This window comes from Anabas testudineus, chromosome 16 (assembly GCF_900324465.2).
Source record: "Anabas testudineus chromosome 16, fAnaTes1.2, whole genome shotgun sequence".
NCBI lineage: Eukaryota > Metazoa > Chordata > Actinopteri > Anabantiformes > Anabantidae > Anabas > Anabas testudineus.
Window position 1 is genome coordinate 12,969,398 of NC_046625.1, and position 20,820 is coordinate 12,990,217.

A 20,820-nucleotide genomic window follows, 5' to 3' on the forward strand; every position below is an offset into this window, starting at 1 on the left:
CTGTTAGCATCTGATTAACTCAATATGAACCAAATAAAACCTTTAACTTTGAGTTTTCTTCTTATGTTATCTTATCTTATTTTATTCTGCTTATCAAAAATGTTGCCTTGTAAAAGTGATTTAATTGAAGTAGACTGAGAACAAAGAGGTTTAGATCAGAGCACATATGTTGAGGCAGATGGTTTCCAGTCTTCTCATGTCAGAGATAAATAAAAAAATAGCTGGAGCTCCAGTGTCAAGACTGAGATCATATAGCACAGTGCTCAGTAAGGAATAAATCACATCTTAACCATGAAATGGAGACATAACTACTAGAAAGCAATAAGATGCATTTGACTTTTACATTCATTTTTGACTGTCGAACTTTATATTACACTAAAATAGCCGGAAAGAAACAGGACAGGTGCAATGTCATTTGGTAAGATAAACAAGTGACATTATGAAATTACAGCCACTGAATCACAGAAATCAGCACTCTTATCTTCTCAGATGAGATTTTCTCCAGTACTAATAACTGCTGTGTTGCTTTTAATTTCTCCCTGCAGCCAAATGGGGTGCAGACAGACAAGTGGAGGATGGTGGATTGATTCTATGTATTGTATTGCACAGGGGAAATGAAGAACCAGTCTTCCTGTAGTTTCTCTTCATCTGCTCTCTGTTCCCCTCATTAGCACGCCACAGCAGCTAGCCAGTGATTTGGTGACAGGGAAATGATACAGTGCTGGCAGTGTTTGGGAGGAAATGGCAGGGTACGGGACCCGGCGCAGCAGGGGTCGTGCCACAGATAGTCATGTTAAAGGCCAAGCAGGACACCTGGTTAAAGTCAGCAAGGGCATCTGGGTCACACCTCCGCCTCAGAGCACCCTAAGAAGACTTTGTGTACTGATGTGTTTGTTATCCAAAATCTCTAACAGAGATCCCACATTTGTAGCTTCTTGTAACGCATGGATTATGTAAAGTCTCTAGTGTAGTATTTTTATACACTGGAAAATGTGACTTGTCCACATTACTGCAATTTTATACATTTGTGAAAATCAACATACAGTTTACAGGATAGTGTGTTTATACATAAAACAATTTTAGATGCTAAATAAGCTGTTGACCTCTATTGGTCAGCCATCTTTTCCTATGTGAATATTAAGAATTTGCCCTGTCTGTGGGACCTTATTAACTAAAAATCGATTTGGTACAATGTTCCAATACAATAAATAAATAAATAAAATTATGTCAACAGAAATGTCATTTTTGTACTAAACTCCTAATATGTATAATGTGCATTAGATCTGTATCAACAGTCTTGAATTCTACAACAGACCCTCTGAGTTGATGGGGACTCAGGGCCTTTACCCACACTGTCAGCAGGTAACCAAGCTTTGTGGACTATGTTTTCATTTCTGTATAATATATAATCTTTTTAATTACTGTTAAGTGTAGCATCATAATTTGAGATGTCACGTCTTTCCTAATTTGGCTGTTAATCACACTGAAGAATGCCCAGATGAGTGTAGTGTTCCTTATATAAACCTGAAACAGAACATATTGGGTCTAAACCAGGAGGTAGAGAAAATAAAATAGGTAAATTAAATGTACTTATGTTATCTACAGTAATTGATAGCAAGACAGCATAGATCTACAGAGCTCAAACTGAGCCATAAATATACACGTTTGTGTTTTTTTTATATACACTTTTTTGTGCAGTACCTATTGCAGCCACAGAGCGGCAGTAAAACTTAATTAGTACCTGAAATAGTCTGCTCTTTAATTAGAAGACAGATTAACCTATTGATGTGATTATAGAAATATTGTTAAGCAAAAAGCCTAGGATGGTGAAATCTAAACAGGAAAAATGTAATAGTTTAAAGCTTGGAGCATGAACACTGTACATGTTCTTACTGTATATGTATGTGTTACATTTCTTTTCACATTCAGTAGGACCTCTTCTGTTTTCTTTGTGCTATTACTAACCCAGTGTTTTTTGTTTTTTTTTCATAAATAAACTTACTACAATTCAAATATACAGTATGTATACATATATACCAGAGTCTGTCTTTATCTAAATCATGGCCCAGGAGAAATTACGAGAGTACAAAACTGTAATGCAGAAACGTGGAGTCAGACTGTGTTGGTGTGAAACTGCGAATACCACAGTTAAATTAACAGTAATAAAATTCATCTTGTATATTTTGTGTTCTCTTTACTATCATGCAGGTTAATTTGTGAGTATTGTTAGTAGAAGAGTTAGAAAGTACCACTGAATGAATCCTGTACCACACTTTACATGTAGAAATATATATTTTAAAATAACAGGTACAATTTTGTTAGAATTAAAAAATATTTTATTGCATGCACAGTTGACAGCGGTGGTCAATCCATGGTTTACCACATCATATAGACCAACCAAAACAGTGCGAGCAACAACAACAAAAACAAACCTTCTTTAACTGAATGAATACATACATAAAATCTATAGAACAAATAAATAAATCTGAAATAAATACAAATCTGTATCCAGAATTCATATATACACAATACAAACAGAAAGAGCTGTACATTGTTGATGATGTCAATTCAACGTAAGATAGATACTGCTAATGCACATTCTCTACATGTTGGACTATGGATTGTAAAATCTAAAATATACAATTGAAACTTTAATAATTCTTCCACGATGTCTAACATCACAACAAACGTGATTCTTCAGGAATACGGCGTCTTCTATGACTACACAGTTACATACAGTGGTGTTACTACACACTGCACATAAGCACATGGCTTTAATTGTCTTTTCCTCCTATTTTATCCAAAAGGTGCTGCAGTGTTTGATGTTGCTATTGCTCATTATTCATTCGGCCAATTCACCCAAAAAACACAATAAGCATTTATTTAGCAAATGACAGATCAGCTGTAGCTCGGTGATGGAGCTGAGTAACATTCGATTTGACTGCGAGGGGATTTGACTCGTTATCATGACTTCCTGTGAGTCACAGGAAGTCATGATAACGACTTGTTTTGTTTTTGTTTTTTTTAAAGGCATGTTGGCACTAAAGCTGGATGGCTCACCCTGTGATGTTGTGTTTTAACCTGAACTTTAAAGACCAATGCAGAGAATTAACAGTAGGTGTCCGCTGCTTCATTTAACTGATTGTCCACAGCTCAACTGCATGGAGATCCTTACGCCGGTGCTTTTCAAGTATGAGCAATTGGCATTCATTTGAATGGGCGTGTTTATGGCATTTGGCACTAACACATATGATCATAAGTCACACACAGGGACGCAGGCCTACCCACACATTAAAGAAACACAGCACACTGTAGAACCTTCTCTAGTTTTCTGCAGTAATACCATCTGAACTGTGTAAAACCTCTTCTTACAAGACTCCTTCTCTGTAAAAATAGATAATGAGAATGTGAAATATTTCAATTTTACAATAAACTATTTCAGTGTTTTTATAGTCTCGGTTTAGTTAAGCCTCTTTTTTGTTGTGCATACACTGTACGGATGAAGTACTGACCACGTTGTACACCGGGCAAAGAGGATCTGCATCATGTCAGACTGAGGAAACAGACGTGTGTGTTTAAGGACAACGTGAGCTTACATACTCTTTGGTTAATCTGACAAAACAAGCCTCTGCTGCCAGATGTATAATTAGCCTGTACATTAAAAAAAAAAAAACGTGTCATGAGTTTATCTGCATCTCATGACCTGAATCATGAGGTCTGATTTAACGTTTTCTCTCACATGCTGTTATTAAAGTCAAGAAGGAGCTTAGTCGTTGCCTTGTGTAGCTTTTGTGTTAGATAGGAAGCACCTCATCTGCTACCAACTCATTCATCCTGCAGGCTGGGGATTGTCCACAAAGGGGCGCTGTTGTCTAGATTTCACACCAGCTCTTCTTCTGCCAACCTCTTCCAGCTGTAGGAAAGAAAATTAAGCAGCAGCGGTTTGGACCTACAGATATACACAAACCCATCAGCACCTGCAGCTCTAAACTGCTGCTGGTCCTTTTGTAGTTAAACTGCTGGCACATTTGCTAGGACTGGACTCAGATGTGCGGGGTCACTGAATCACAAATATTTCTAAATATTATTTAACCTAAAATGTGTCTTTTGCTACTTATTTCTGTCTCTGGTGAGAAATCGTGACTGAGCAGCTCCCTCCTGTGGTGGGCCAGGATCACACGGTGGTCCTCTGATTGCTGACCGAGTCCTGAGAGATAGACGAGACACTGATAGATTTGTTCCTTGGCAATCCGACAGTCTGGCTGACGGAGCGGGAGGAGCGTCTCTCTAAGCACGAGGCTCCAGCCTGTGTGACAGTTCAAACAGAGTCTGCTGATTGTCGATGATATGAAGGTAATCGATGTAGGCCCGTGCTTCAGAGCTGCTCTTCTGTGTGATGCCATTTCCTGTTGGTGATCACATCACATTATCAACATCTTCAGATGAGGCATTGGAGTAACCTTCTACTTATTGTACACATTAATTTTTAAGTGAGACTGAAAAAGTAAAACAATGACAAAGTCTTAAACTGATTTAAGCCATTACATGACATTACATCACTGATATCAAACAAACTAATACTGACCCATGTGGTCTTTCTGACATTGTCGGATGAGCCGCACTGTGTCTGCAATCATGTGCTGCAAATAAAAAAGGACAGAGGCACGATTCAGTGCCACCTCGTGTTTTTACATGCAGAAGAATTTATTAATAAAGTTCAGAGAAGCTCACCAGTTTTTCAAAATTGACCAGGTTATCATGAAACGTCTTGTTGCCTTCATGGATAAATGTGATATCTAAAACACAAGAGTACTTAGTTAGTGTTCACCAACAGGTAAAAGTTGAATACTATACGTTGGATGGGAGCAGTCTCCTCCCAGAGTTAGATCAGCTGTGTCGTACTAAAGTGAAAGAATAATGAGCGCACCTTTCAGAAGCAGAGGAAGAAAAGGGATCTTTGGTGCCTTCATCTTCTTAAAGGAGTCCCTGTAGGCCTTGTGATTCAGTGATGGATCCTGTGAAGACATTTTCAAAATGAATGAGTCTAATCCTCTGCGGAGGGGAATATGTTTGCCTGTGCATGTCTGCTTTGTTAGAGCTTAATTACGGCAGCATCAGGGACTAATGATCATTAAACAGACCTGATGTTCCAGAGGCAAAAACATCTGTTCACTTCTCCTATAAACATTCATAAATATAACATTTACTTTATAGGGTTAAACGATGCTCTGCACTGAACACACTTACTGTAACGGTCTCCAGCTCTGAAAATAGCTTTTTGAATTTCCCAGGAATTTTCTGCAGACGTAAAAGAAGGATCAGATGTGATGTAGTACAAATGAAAATAAATAAATAAATAAATCAAGCTGTAAGAAAAACACATAATTACCTCCCAAGTCTGACTGAGGCGGCTAACAGCTGCAGCGTTCAGGCCCATTATAATAGCAAAGAAACAGTTGAGGTTCCTTTGTGCTTTACAGCTGGAACAGAGAGAAACAACAATCACTGCTTGGCAGCATCAACATGCAGTTTATTGAGCTGCCACAGGGGGCAGCGTTGCCAAGTAAATCTACTAATAAATAAATAAAATATCTACTAACTGGGCGGCGATCTTGATGAACTTCTTGATGAGTTGAACCCTTTTGCAGAGTGTTGAGCAAAGCAGCACCTCAGTCATCACCCACAGCTGGATTTCATTGCAGCGCTGCAGCATCAGCTCTAACACCACGGTGCGGTTACTGCCGGCGTGACGGCTGAAAGTGAAATAGACCAGTTCTTGCTGGGAAAGAACAGAAACTCATGAGTTGAACAGTGCAGGGGATGTGATGCTAACAGGCTCTTCAAATCAGATTTGACCCTTGAAGCAGACAGTGCTCCTTTTAGAGGTAATATTTTATAAATAACACACCTCATGTATTGACTCAAAGATGGTCCAGTCAAAGTTGGTGAGAGCAACAGCGACATCCCAGGTGTTCAGGCTGAGTATGCGAGCTGTCCTCTGTTGCAGCTCTGAGTTGTCTGTGAATGGGTTCTGAAGATGAAAAATGAATTAATGCAGAGCTGTGCGAGTGTATCTAGATTTATTTTACACACCGTGCCACTAGTTTGACCCCATGACAGACATATGTTCAAGTGGAAATTGCATGTTGATGTGATGTTCCTACCAGGATTTCTCCCAGGTCCTTCCTGCATATGTGCAGCCTGCCCACCGGCCGTAACGAAGCAGAGAAAACTCTGTCATGAGGTTGCAGGAGGAGCCTACCTACAGGGGAAGGGAACGCATCAGAAGACCATTAAAAAACTGTCAGGCAGTGTGTGAGTAGCGATGAGGAGCGATGAGAGATACGACCCCCCTGTGCCAGGCTCCGCTCTGAGGAAGCCAGCGACTTCAGTCACTGATTTAAGTTACTGACTCGTGTTACTTGACTGCAGATCACTGAGGAGATATTCAGGTCAGTTCTGGTGATCGGAATCTCTCACGTCTCCCTCGTCAAGTATAAAATATGGTGAGAAATGAACAGTAACGGCTGATTCAGAAGCTTATAACTTAGGACACGTCACTATTTCTGACACCAACAGACCACAGATACCAGTTCTGACTTTGTGTTCAGACTGACACCATAGTGAGAAGTTGACAGCTGGTGGTTGTCCTGCAGCTGTTTTGTATTTACCTCCAGGATAAGTGACAGCCACTAGTACCAGTTCTCCCTGGGGGATATCCATCCTTTCCGCCACTGCCTGCAACAGCTCTTGAGCCTCCACCTCAGCATGGGCCCTCACCCTTAGGTACGAATCCATGGTGATATACACTTGACACAGCACTGCAAGAAAATATATATATATAATATATAAGGAAGCAACTGACCGTCAGCTGCGCTGATCCAAATGAATCCGATTTAAAGTGACAGAGGCAGAAATCTCTAATACAGATTTCTAAACATATGATGATAAAATCCCAATGACGTACATGGCTGTGTGGGGTGAAGCAGCCTTTACAAAGGAGCAGACCTCCATTGCAATAAGGTAAAAAGAATTTATAAGTCACGACTCAGGAATCTGCATTTCAAAACCTTCCAGTTGGTTCTTTGGAAATTCCCATTGTCCTACTGTTCAGACTACATGCCTCCTCCTCCTCCGCTGACAGTTTTGGACATATGTGTGAGTGGACAGCTTACCTTCCTTGCTCTCCCTGTGTGCGCATCTGGACTGGAGCCCGTTCTCTTTCAGACTCAATTGGTGGAAAAGTGCCTTGCTCTAAAAAAGAAGGGAAGCGCGTTGACTGTGACACACATTCATACAGCCTGAGAGCATTTGAGAATTTCGATCGAACAACAGAACAATGTCCTCAGCAGGAAATGCGAGGACAATTGTGTCAACACCCGGGTTCAGTGTTTCAAAGAGGACAGCTCTGTTCAACGAGATTATATCTGTCTTAACGTCATAAAGAGAGCACCTACCTTTCTTTGAGGGGAATATTCATCCACCGTACTGAAAGAAGAAGAAGAAGAAGAAGAAGAAAAACATCTGTCATTTTCCTTTAACAGCAGCTGTGTCTGGTTTAAAAATTAAATGTATTTGTATTTCTACTCCTCGCGCTCAGTCCAGGATTTAAGACCAGTGTTAGGGCAAGATTAGACTGCTTTGTATATTTTACCTTCCAATGTGATCCATGGGTTTAATCACCCTGTGCTCATCAGTCCGGCCTGGCTAACATAATGTATATACCCACGTCTGTTATCGTCCCTCTGCTCTCACTGGGCTCTGCATCACAATAGGCGTGCTGGCACAAAGCCTGCCCTAAGGGATCCCCTGTTGCTGGCCAGCAGCAGTCCTTCATTAATGGGAAACCTGATTCCCACTGTCATATCAAAACAGAGCTCATGACCCAATTCAGTTTGTCTCCTTAAAGAAAAATGTCACTGTGGATGACTTTTGAGCTCAGTTTAGTGAGAGGGGCAAGAGAACAAGTGGTGTGTGTGACTTCTACGCTTTCTGGAACATATGACTTGAGCTTTGTCTTCCACAAAGGCCAGATGGACCAAACGATGACTAGAAAAATGACACATTTCAGCTTCACTGGATGGCAGATTGCCACAAAGCAACCTTGTCCTCCCACGGGACCAGCCTGATTGTGAAAAGCTCATAAATAGTGGAGTATGTCAGTTAGTAACACCCACACAAAGTCCAATACTTCAAAGGAGTGGGTGTTGTGTGGTGTTGTGGAGCTCCCACCCAGGATAAAAACCCAAATAAGGGTCAGGTTGTGCTATCTGCACTGGTTACTAATGGGCGGCAGGTTGGAGCCTCCCCAGGGAGAAGGTCTGATTGGAGGATGTGGTTGAAGAAGGGGATGGGGGACGCGGGTGTGGCAATGTGTCTGGGGACTGGGGGCTGTCAGAGATCAGTGCGATGTTTGTTTTAACCGGTATTAGGCAACATTTCGAGTCTTCCAAAACAATATCACCAATATTCAAAATTCAGTTAGACGTTAAGTTTGTATGTTTGGATAAATATAAATACAACAACGTGTGTATTTATATTTATTTAATATAAATTCCTCCTTTGTTACCAAACCCTCAGTGTATTTACCAGAACAAAGAACCAGTTTGATACCAGTAGTTTTCCTGAATATTGAAAATCTGTAATGTGGAGGTCCCTGGGTTCAGTTTTATAAACTCTACTGTGGCACTAAAAACTGAGAGACAGCAGCCATAACTGAATACTGGAAGCATCAATGTGGATGTTACTGTTGAATTTGACCTGTCATGTCACTGTATGCCTGATTCAAATTCCACTTACACAAGAAAGCATCAATCTGTTTATTCATGTATATTTTCTATGATGGACTAAATCACAGTACATTACAGTCACAGTACACGTCTGTGTGGAAACGACTTGTGTGTTTGAGACATTAATAGACAGCGGGCTTGAAATTGTGTCCGATAAACAAGTGGTGGAACATTCCTTCTCGAGAAATGAAAAAAAAAAAAATCGTGCAGCTTGTCATTAATTTACAGAATCTCTGTGTTTCCTCAATTTTGGAAATCTGAGATAAAGAGCTTTTTGACCTTTTATAACATCCCAGAACACTGAAATTTCTCTTCATTCTCTGAATAGAAGCATTGATGAGAAACTATATAAAGGCACCAAGCGTAGAAGAAGCTCTCTCTTTGTACTCGGGCACTAAATGGGGTCTCTGCTTCTTTTCAGTGCGCCGACAGATATGGTTTTTAGTGGCTATTGCACACACTGTACCAAGACGTGATCAGTGATTCCACCTTATAGATAACGTAAGCGTATGTACTGTAGTGTCACTCACTGTCTGCGATGCAGCTGATACAGTTTCTGCAGTTCCCTCACATCTGTCTCCAGGGTGGGGTGCTCGTAAAGATCGTCCAGCACGTAACGATACAAAGTCTGAAAGGAAATGTCAGTTTTCATTTCCCCCGTATTAACTTCAGCCAACTCCCAGCCTCCACCCATTTCCTAGTACATTATGCTCCCTACCTTAGTGAAGAGTTTGACGTGTTCGTCTTCTCTCAGGAAGTCTTTGCAGAGGGACATCCACTGTGACACCAGGTGCAGAACCTTTCGTTTCCTCTCCAGAGCCTCCTTCCTGTCCTCTTTCCCTCTGTAACGCTTGGCGCAATAGGTGGGAGTTGGTTAAGGCTTCAGCACAGATGGAGTGCGAGATGGATTTTTCTGATATCGCGTGCAGTAATACGAGTGATGTTGATTTAAGGACAGGTGGAGAGTCACAGTTAGCTCTGAGTCAACAAAGCAGTTTATTAAGTTATTAAGATTTATATTGTAGTAATGTTCACATTAAAATCCTGCCGTTCAAGGATATTGTCCCAGCAGAGCTTGACATAAATCACTCGTTGTCACGAACACTGGGTAGGTCAGCAGAAAGTCATCCAGAAGTGTATCTACAAAGACAAACACATTATTGCCAAGTCCAAGAAACATTGCTTTCATTTTCTACATGTAACAATAACTAAATAGTTCAACTGCTTCTCGCTCCATAAATATGTAACAATTACAGTACCTCACTGAACACAGACACTGGTTAACAGGTTTCAACTCCATGCAGGCCATGTGAATCACACGTACACCTTCTCATTAGGTTTATGCTACAGTATGTTACAGGATGCTGGAGGGACGGTACACCGGTGACCCTGACAGCTGTACGATTCATCTTTGCTGAGCTACACGTACAATTGGCCTGTACCTGTAATTGATATGACAGCTCGGAGTCTTGGCTTCAGTTTTCCTTCTGCGCCTTAATGATGCAAGAAAGCGAGCCAGTTCTTTGCTGTTAAATTATCAGTTAACAGGCACCAAGCTAAGACGTTTGAGAGGTGAGTATAATGTAAGAGGCCTTTCGAAGGCACATTATTCTTCACGTGGCTCAGTGATTTGTGCTGATATCAGGGAAGATTCTGCAAAAATCCAGGATTTTATTTCGCTCCAGCAAGTTCAAACGAGCCTTTACTGGTGTTATCTTCGATCTCAATCAGCACTGCAGGATGTATGACTAAAAACATCAGCTAATAAGGCTAATGCGTCATTTGACTCTCTGTGACCTCTGACGAAGTCGAGTGTTTTCATTGTTAATATCTTTTGGACTAGAAGGAAATCTGACATTGCTTATCCATCAACTTAATGTGTTTACAAGCACCAATTTCTGCCACTGTATCCTCCATCACAAGGTTACATATGACAATGTGTTCCTTTAAACAGATGAATTGATACTGGTCAAATGGAGGAAATCCCCAGAACACAAAACCAACATGTTTAACATTTAATCAGTTATTCAATGTGATCAACTATTAATCTGACATAGCTACAGAAGTGCGTTTAAGAATACAAGACATAAAAGCTGCTACAATACATTTCTAAGGCATAAAGAGCAACTCCCCGATATGATGCCCAGTCACAAGTGAAAAGCTTTACAGATCCTATTAGGGCCGGCCTCCTCTCAACCCCTCTGTAAGCGTGCCTCATAGCCAGAACTGTAAATTCTCCCCTTTAATTTCACACTAGCTTCTCAGGGCCTTTCTGTGCGTTCTGGTCCACAGGACTCCCTGACATCATTAAGTTAATCCATGCAGAGCAGCTGCATCACCCCCCACCCTCCACCCCCACCATCAGACACTTCAATAAAGGATACACACCTTCATACAAATCCAAAAAACAACCCTCAAAACATCACCCACACACTGTACTCCAGCTTCTCCCCCCTCCACACACATTCACCACGCACAGCTCCCTCACACTGATCTATGTCTGTTTATTTTCTCCACCAAGCTACTGTATCTTAACTAAAACACTTTTGCATGAGTAACAGCTTATAGACTTCTCCCCAGGCTGTAAACTCTGCAAGATTTTTGATGTGGGAAAACAGAATAAATATTTAATTTCACGACCTTAAGTCATATTCTCTCTCATATTTCTTGATAACACAGCAAAAAAAAGAGAGAATGTCCTGCAGAGTAAAAGTTCAATTTAAACAGTTAAGTAGAAGATGCGTGTTTCACAAACCCAAAAGCTCGAATTACTCCACTGAGCTGAGTAAATAAAGTTTTGATGTGCTGATTTGAAAAAGCAACCAAATTTAGCTTCATTTGCAGAAAAAAATACAGAATGGATTAATCACTATTAATTGAATTTGTCAATGACCTGCTGTGAAATCAATCAAGCTGTCAGTCAACCTGCCAATGCGGCTTGCATTTCAATAAGTAACTGATCAATGCAACCTTTGAAATAAACATGTTAATGTGTCACTTACTGCTCCATAACCACCAAGAAGGAATCATCTTGGTGTAAAAGCCATAAATTAATAAGACGAGTCTGTTTTCAGAGATTTTGAAATGTTAGATCCGCTTGCTCGGTCTGATCTTTTTTGACTACACATAAGCAACAGCCTCGCTCCACATGGTGCATCAATAAAAGACCTGGAACATCCTCTCATTAAGAACCCAAATGTTCCATTACATGATTTCACTGTGCAGCGTCAATCTGTGCAGAGCAAGAATCAATAGCCGCGCTCAGAGATTGGGTGGAAGGAAAGAAGGCAACAATGAACACTTGTGAATTCTACCTACAATGCTACAAAAACCGACAGAAGAGAGAGCCTAGCATGTCAGAGATATTCACAGCACACATTGCTGCAGTGGTTCAAGTTTGCTTGTGTTGCTTTCAGAAAAGTGCAACCTCTTGCAGGAAGACAGAAATGCATTCTTTATGTACTGAATAAAGATGCCACATGATTCAAAGCATAACATCAATAATCATCAGTCATTTTGCAGTACGATAATTCTGAGCGAGCCTGCAGAGACAGACCAGACATCAGGATCTCATGCTATCTTGCTTCTGCTGAGCTGGATCTATTACCGACACCTACACACAGCAGTAGCACAAGAGCATAGCGAGCTTCAGTGTTCACTCAGACAACCAAGGTCAGCAGGAGTCAAACTATTAACCATGGGTTGCCGTTCTAAACTGCACCGTTCTTCACTCTTTGACCCTGGGATATCACTCAGCATCATGTCCTAGTCGACAGCTCTACGGAGAACTTCACGCGCTTCAGTACATCCACTGCAAAGTGAGCTAATGGTGAATGATTCATCAACAGCGCGCTGTCTTGTGAGCCCACTGGATACTAGTTAAAACATAAAGGATGGGTCTACTGTGAATACAGTGACTCAGGGAGTGATGGGATGCCTTATTCACTAATCTGGCCTCATGGTAAAAATCTTAATCAATATTAAACAATTAATTATTGCCATAAAACATGACCAAGCATAAAACCTAACTCTCTAGAGCATGTTAACTGCACATCTACTGAGAAGACATTCAGATCCATTCCCTTCACTTCCTCATCACAATGACTGATGATTTGTGGTATGGGGTCAGCCTGCCATCCCAATGACACATCATCTCTCACTGTACCAACACCATCTCTCCTTTCTTTCCTCCTTGTTTCTCATTTTCTTCTCTCTACGTTGCTCCTCTTTCTTTCTTTCTTTTTTTTTTTTGTCTAGAAATCTTCTTCTCCTCGACTGCCTCCGCTCGCAATCACCGTTTCTTATCAATCCATCTTTCCAGCCTCAGCACCAGAGAATCTCCTCTGCCTTGGCAACAGTGTCACATTATCATGCACCTGCTGAGATGAGAGAAAAATGTATTGTCATCGCCGTGAGGCTGGACTGCACGTCGCACAGTCTGTCGCACGCTCACTCAAAACATGTCAGCTCTTATTCACATCTGTCAAAGGTTTTTTAAATGAACACGCTCAAACTCGGAGTCCTTCTGGGAAAACATAGCACATGATTCACACTGTAATATTACCAACAGGGGGTGGGGGCTGTTGTCTCAGTCCCTCGGTGAGAGCGAGAAGTGGAATGGGAGAAACTAAAATGAAAAGTGAAAGGAGTCTGTCGTTCTGTTTTTTCACATTGCGTACAAAGACATCACAGGACCTGCCCAGGCACAGCACCAATGCTTAGTCACTACTTGTTGGCCACCAACTGAATATTCTAGTGATTCCTAAAAATACATTATTTATTCACACACTGGCAAAAATGCAGTAAGTACAAATCTGAAGATTAAGTTCCGGCATATTAAAGTATAAATGAACTGGCCACTTTATTAGGAACACCTGTACAACTAATGCACTCCAATACAGCAGCTCTGCCATGAAACTGAGAAATTACCTTTGTGGCATTTGGATTACATTAGAATGTACAGGTGTACCCAATAAAGTGGCCAGTGAGTGTACTGTATATGCTGACCTGACTCTTTGCCCTGTGTTGTCCCCTGGTCATCATCCAGCGTCAACTCATTCAGCAAGTGCTCCAGGATCTTCTCTGGGGTACCCGATACCACCACGTACCTGTCAGACACAACAGAGTCAGTGGATGAGTCCTCCTCGATAGAGGATAGAGAGCGGCTGCTGCTCCATTCCTCCTCTCCCTCTGTCCCCTCATCATCTATGTAGCGAAAGTAGGGGACGTCAAAAGTGGGCATCGTCACCGGCTCTGCCCGGCTGCTCTCCTCGGAGCCCTCCTCGTCCTCATCGTCCTCCTCCTGCTCCACCAAGGCAGCATGCAGCAGCCTGCGCTCCTCTTGCCGCAGGTCCGGGGGTTGCGGTCGAGATCCCATCCTTGCTGAGTCCCCGTGCCCTTACACAGGCAACGTTGCCGTGGTTACTGCTGCATGCCCCTCTTACCCATCCATCCATTCAACTACAGCTGATACAGCCCAGAGTCTACTGCTGTCTGCTGAAGTATCCCGGTGTGTTCACGGCTGTAAAAGCTCCTTTAATGAGTTGAACGGGAAGGCAACCAGCAGAGCTCTGCCTCACAGTCCCATGCTGTCTACTTACATGTATTTAATGTAGTCATTAATGTGTAAGGAGTTGTGATGTAAGTATGCCTGAGTGAGTGTGATCCAGAGAGACAGAGAGGGAGAATGATGAGAGGGAGCGTGCTGAGGGAGAGAAACAAGGGGAGGGAGGGAATCTAGGAAGGAGGGGAGAGGGGAGGCTTACCTCCTGTTCCTTGCCTCCTCTCTCCCTCCTCCCCTCGCCGTTGCAGAGAGGGCTGGTCGCTCTGACGACACTCTTTGGAGAATGAGCACATCGTAGCCCCTCTCCCTCACACACACACGGACTCCCTCATCAGTCTGTGGCTAGAGAGGGAAAGAAGGAGGGAGAGAGAGTGTTGTCACCAAGGAGATTCCCCTGTATTTTCTCCCACTCACACAAATCACCACTGATTTCCATCATAATACTGTGTCAAAGCCAGCACTGTAAATGAAAGAGAATTTCCATATATCACCATTCAGTCCTTATCAGTAGAGCCCATTCAGGGATTAACATAAAAGACTCATACATGTTTTAATTATCAAATCCTATACAGACCGCATTTAATTATGGGTGGTGGCTTGAGACAATCTGTTCTCAGGCCACCATATGGTTAAACTCTGCACACCAGCAATGGTTCAGTGCTCAGTTCAAACTCAAAGTCACATGGTAGCTTCTTGTTTTATGACTAATATGAAGTGCTATGAATGACGTGTCCACATTTTGCCTATTGTCAGTCTCTTTCTTTGTTCTCTCTTTGACAGAAAATGTCACACAGTCATGTTATTATTTAAAGCATCAGTAAAAGACAGTGAAGGCTCCTCTGGTCACCAACAGGAAGGTTGCTCTTTCCTTAAACTGCAATTAACAATTTTTCTATAAACTCAGCAATAGTTAATTCTTTAAAATGTCACACAACCCAACATAACATCTTCAGATTGTTTGTTTTGTCTAACCAAGACTTCATCAATCTTCACATTAAAGTGTGAGAAGCTGGAACCAGAAAATGCTTCACATTTTTACTTGTTAAAACAAAAAATATTGTTTGTGTTATTACTGTAGTTAAAGACCCAAACACATTTCAATGCAGTACTGATTATACTAATTGTTAACTAATTAAACACTGATTAGTTTACTGTCTAATCTACTATTCCGTTAATTAAAACACGAGGGGAGGATCGATGTATTCAGGTTGCGGTGTTTAAAAATATTTCCCTATTATATGTGTTGCAGCATTTTAAAAGACTACCACAGATCAGAAGCACATTCACCAACTTAGCTGAAAGCAGGAGTACCTACATGTAATACTTATACTATAAGGTGACAGACACGATGCTGCAAATATATAATAACAATAGATAATAACAAATATCTACCAATAACCATGTTTAACGTAGCATTTTAAATGTAACAGCTTTACAGCCAACCTTATGCATTAAAGCATAAAGATGGCTGCTTGACGGTGGAGTGTCTGAATCAGAGATATTGGTCTTAATGAAGAGTTCATTGTACGGTGCACGCACACGCATGCTGCACCAGCACCCCCTCCTTCAGCCTCCTTCTCATCAGCCATCCGTCAAAGGCAACACAAGCCTCTGCGCATGCAATTAGCCAGGCAGACAGGCTGGAAGTGGTTGCAGTTTTCTGCCCTAATTGCCTTTTACAGAAAAGCACACACAGCCCTTCAGTTAATCATGACTTCCTGGCACATTAACACTTATCTGTGATCTCATGTATACACAAACAGACAAGCATGTAGAATGTACTCATACAGGACAACATCTTATTTGATACACAACTGTGTCCATGAATGAGGGACATCTTTTAGCATTAACATACACGTATTGCACATGTGTCTATAAACAGCACAGATTCTTTCAAAGTCTCAGAAAAACTTTTATATGAATGGCAATATTTACTTTATAGATATCTGCTAAAATCAGCTGACCTCCCATGATGCATCCTGTGTGTATCTAAATACAGACACAAAGAATCACTAGAAAATTCCCAGAAAGGAAAGACTATGCTAATCAGCTTCCTTTTTCTTGGCAAAAAGTCACTGGTGGTTCTATTTCTATCAAGACGTGACGTGCACGGTGTGACATTAATGTCATCAAAGTTCAAAGTACGTTGTTTTTTTAGAGTGACAGCAAAGCAAGTTGAATTTTTGACTATAGCTCACAGATTGTCTCAGTGTACCACTAACAGGTCAAAGTGCAAACAAACCTTTTCTCACCATGAATTATTGATTCTACCTTGGTTGCTGCAGGCTGCCACTCAGTCTGCAATGGCCTTTGTGGTTACCAGTTTGCTAGTACAAAAAAACAATTAGGCCTCTAGAGTGGATGCTTATAATGAACCAGAGGACCAGGTTTGTACAGTTCCTACAGTCCCATAGCCCGGAGGTAACCTCTGCGTACTTCTAACACTGCACTCCTCCTAATTTGGACACTGTCAGCAGGAGATTAAGCACTACTTATCAGGTCTCTTACTTATCAGGTCTCTGCACAAAGTCATGTCATGCCAAATGGTTTACTGTCTCTTTCAGGCTTCCAGATGCATATCACTGGCTAGAGGGACAGTTTCTGTATGCATGTATCTGCGTCTGACATACATGTTATGGAACCTTACTGTAAAGGGACCTGGAAGGTAATTCCTCTTAGGGAAAAGTATGGATGATGTATTGATGCAGATGCAATTATTGTCTTCAGTATTCATTGGCTGAAATTCCTTTTTCCTGTGTTAAGCTTGGATTATATACTGTTAATGAGAGACTGTGCATGTTATGTAAAATATTTGCACACAGGTTTTCCTATGCTCTATGTATTGACGTGCAAAAGATAAGAGATGATGACGCACAACTACATCATACCCCTCAACAATAAAAGGGCAAGATCCAGATTTTTTTTTTTTTTTTTAGATAGACTTTCATGATCTCCCAGTCAAAGAATCACATTTTCACAGACATGCAGTCTACTGTACATTAAGCATTCCTTTTTCTACCATCTGGGATTTGACTGATTCCTAAGCCCCTGATGTTTGGGCTTAGATATTTCTATGAGCCATGTAATGTAATACAGTTTATATATTGTAGCATCATTGGATTACCTTTAACCACTCAAACACCACTGTATACACATATATCACATCACCTTAATATTTCTAGATAATCTCAGATATAGTGTATTGCTGGCTTTGCCACTTTAATGTCAATAACTGCACTTCCTGCAGGCTCAGGGAACTGATACACACTATTTTCCAATTTGAATTGGGAATTCAAATTGGGTACAATGCATGTGACTGAAACAAGAAAAGAAAGGCGGATTGTTATTATGCAGCTCTAACAGTTGATCATAGGCAGATTGGCAGATGCTTGTACAAGTGAAAGGTCATTATACTGAATAACAACATGGATAAGGAGATCGAGGTTTGTGTAGGAGAAAAGGTCAGAGAACACATGCACTGGAATCCACCCTGAAACCATACAATGTCTTGGCATGGTGGTCTAGCCGCTGTCGTCAACTCTTCCTGCCATTGTTGAGCAGCGCAGCACACAGATACAGCTGGCAGGAAGGGAGCAGCTGAGCCCACCATGAGGTCAGCCAATCAGACGCAGCCGACTGACAGCTGATGTAATGTTTTAAAAAAAAAAAACGTGCAGGTTGAACTGAACATGTTGTACCTGTACTTACATATAGTTATGAACCCTACAGTACACCTTTATGTATCATATATCAATTTTAATAGAGACTATTTTAGAACCTTTTACTGGAGGTTTTGTTCTCTCGACAGAACCTGAACGTCAACATTCAAAACACAACGTAAGGTATAGAACGTATGCAGGCTAATAAAAATAGACGACATCAGATTGATTAATAAAACATTACAGGAAGTGAAAGAAAGTATGTTGCATTATGGCACAAGGCTCACAAAACAGCAGCATAAACATAACAGCTTAGATCACAATATATTGGACCACTGTTCTCTAACTGAATACTGAATATCTGATTTGATTATTTACTATATCAAAACCAATACTAGCTAATCAGTTAAATGCAATAAATAGTGTAGAATTTCACAACAAAGATGAAGTTGAATATAAGTAGTTTTGGAATCTAATGTAAAAACATTTCTGAAATTTCTGACAGCAACAGTGTTGTTGTTGTGCATCTCACCTCGCATGTCTTCTCTGGGCTCTTGCTGTGGTTCTGCAAGAAGCGGCAACCATCCTTGGCTAGTCTCTGCACCATCTCCAGTCTGGACAGGTCCTCCTTGTCATGCAGGATGCACATGCTCCCCGGTTGCAGCGCGGGGGACACAGAGAACATGTATTTCAGGCCACAGTCCCACGACATCACCGGCTCACTAGCTGCTGGCTGTCCACAAGCAAAATAGCAAGACAGGACCAGACTGTGAGGTCACAACACTTTAAAAAAGTGTGAGAGTAAGTGTGTCTCTGTCTGCTGTCTAGGTGAGTTACAGAGTCTTCTGTCACTGCAAAGTAAATCTCCGTCAGCTCTGTAGCAGACGCAGGCGAAGAAAAGATCAGCTGAAGGCTTTGAGTGTTTGCTTTACTCTACTGAGAGTGAATGTTAGAGTCCCTCTTTCAATTCTTCTCTTTCCCTCCCTTTCACCACTAAGGAAGGGAACAGTGGATTCAGGAAACATCTGGTCAGCTGAAAAGCCCCAAAAAGGAAGTTTCAAAATCTCCCGAAAGCAAGATTCAGGACTGGGCAGGGAACATTGCACTGGAAGGTCAAACACTTGTTAGGGTGGAGATGTACAGTATGACGTGCTGCCAGGAGGTTTAAGGTCATTTGGGCTGCCATGTTATACAATATAACATAAAAAATGAATCTCCTAGAGTCAAAGAATACATACAACTATTTAGTTAAAGCAATTATGATTTAATCAAAAGCATGATGCCCACTTTATAGTGTACCTTATTTATCAAGAAGCATCACTGAACAATTACTTCCAGGGCATTACGTTCCAGTTGGTCAAATATGTTCCCTGGATTTATACTTAGATTTAGACTAAATGATTTGTCGATTTAGAGCTTAATTTCATGATTATTCAGACGTACCATCCACGCATTATGTGAACAGCATGTTAAGGGTTGTGGGCTGGAGCCAGCGTACAACTGTGACAGTGTCTGTTACAGTTTCTTAAAGATATTAAATTACTCACCTAATTGATTTATCAACTTGGATTGGAAAATCAATTGATTGACTAGTAAATAGTGAAATAATCACAGTTACAGCAATAATACCAGCTATTTTCTTGCTAACTAGGTAAAGTAAGGCCTCAAACACAGCCTGTGGAGTTTGCGAGCAAAGGTGTCACCGTCTAGATTAATGTTTTATTAAGCTGCGCTATAATCACAAGCTGAAGTGAGTTTTGATTAAAGACCAAAAACCTGCCAGACACTTACTAATTAAATGAAACTCGTCAGTCGCTTAGCATATCTGCAGAGGCATCCTACAGTTATTGACCAAGGTAAAGCAAAGACATTAATCCTTCTTATGAACACTGTACACTAAATGATTGTTTTTCCCCTTTGTCAGCAGTGTGAAGCTTCACTGGGTCCTTGCAAAGCCATTCACTTATGCTGCTGCTCCAAACCGCTGATACAGCACGAATGAGAAAGGGTCCTCATCTCTAGGTGACGTTTCTCTTTTATGTGAGGTGAGTCCCATCATTCCACTGTGAGCTTTTGCAGGAACTGATTTGGAAGATGCCCACTGGCTTCAAATGGAAAGTTGATAATCCTAAAATCATCCCAAGCGTAATGGTTACATCAAACCCAATTTCACTGATTGAGAAGAAGAAACAGAAACCTTTTTTAGTAAATCCAGCTACTCTAAGGAACACCTGCTATATGTTGCTGTCTTTCAGCAATAAGTTGTTCTATACCATTCAACTGTGGGGAGGAAACAAAGGAAATAATTGGCCTTGAATATCTAAACATAACCTTGTTTTTCTTCCTGCTTCTTCCTGGTGAACATTCCTTAGTGAGACAAAGCCAGGAGGACAACTCGAGCTTTAATGTGCTACCACTGACCCAGTTTCTCAAGTAAATGAATTGCAAAGTGAGAAAGCCTTAAGACTTGTTAGCTTTCTCCAACGCTGCAGCAGCGTTTAACCAGGGACTGCCATGACAACACAGCTACTGGAGGCCTGCAGCGCTGCAAAAAAGTGCAAAAGTGATGAAAGTCTTTGGAGCCGGTTACAGTATCCCCCTTTCCAAACGAATACCCCGTCAAGTGGAGAAACTGCACGGGCTCATAAAAAACTAAGAAGATGCTAATGAACAGACGTTGCTCTATTGTAGTTGAATAAATGATGAGTGTGTTACCTTCTGCATTAACACCTTTCTTGTAGTTTTCATACAAATGATATCCAAGAGAAACCGTGTTGTTCCAGACATGGAGGCTGATTGAAAGGGACCG

General features: G+C 41.2%; 2 protein-coding genes across 2 annotated transcripts in view; one reads left to right on the forward strand and one right to left on the reverse strand.

The window, feature by feature from the left end:
• Nucleotides 1–1,906, forward strand: part of LOC113171003 (dynein heavy chain 11, axonemal) — a 37,688-nt gene extending 35,782 nt beyond the window's left edge. Inside the window, exon 83 of the mRNA XM_026373352.1 lies at nucleotides 546–1,906. The gene's annotated coding sequence lies outside the window, so the exon portion shown is untranslated. The remainder of the gene's footprint in view (nucleotides 1–545) is intronic.
• A 446-nt stretch (nucleotides 1,907–2,352) lies between these two features.
• LOC113170397 (rap guanine nucleotide exchange factor 5-like) lies at nucleotides 2,353–18,942 on the reverse strand. The gene is made up of 18 exons (XM_026372479.1): nucleotides 18,544–18,942; nucleotides 14,555–14,694; nucleotides 13,797–13,897; nucleotides 9,851–9,929; nucleotides 9,508–9,652; nucleotides 9,320–9,417; nucleotides 7,458–7,488; nucleotides 7,176–7,254; nucleotides 6,672–6,821; nucleotides 6,165–6,262; nucleotides 5,909–6,031; nucleotides 5,601–5,779; nucleotides 5,390–5,480; nucleotides 5,248–5,298; nucleotides 4,928–5,015; nucleotides 4,732–4,796; nucleotides 4,586–4,640; nucleotides 2,353–4,406 (listed from the first exon to the last, which is right to left on the reverse strand). Exons 1-18 carry the CDS (start codon nucleotides 18,721–18,723, stop codon nucleotides 4,288–4,290), a joined length of 1,872 nt encoding a protein of 623 aa, XP_026228264.1. The 5' UTR covers nucleotides 18,724–18,942; the 3' UTR covers nucleotides 2,353–4,287.
• Nucleotides 18,943–20,820: the final 1,878 nt, after the last annotated feature.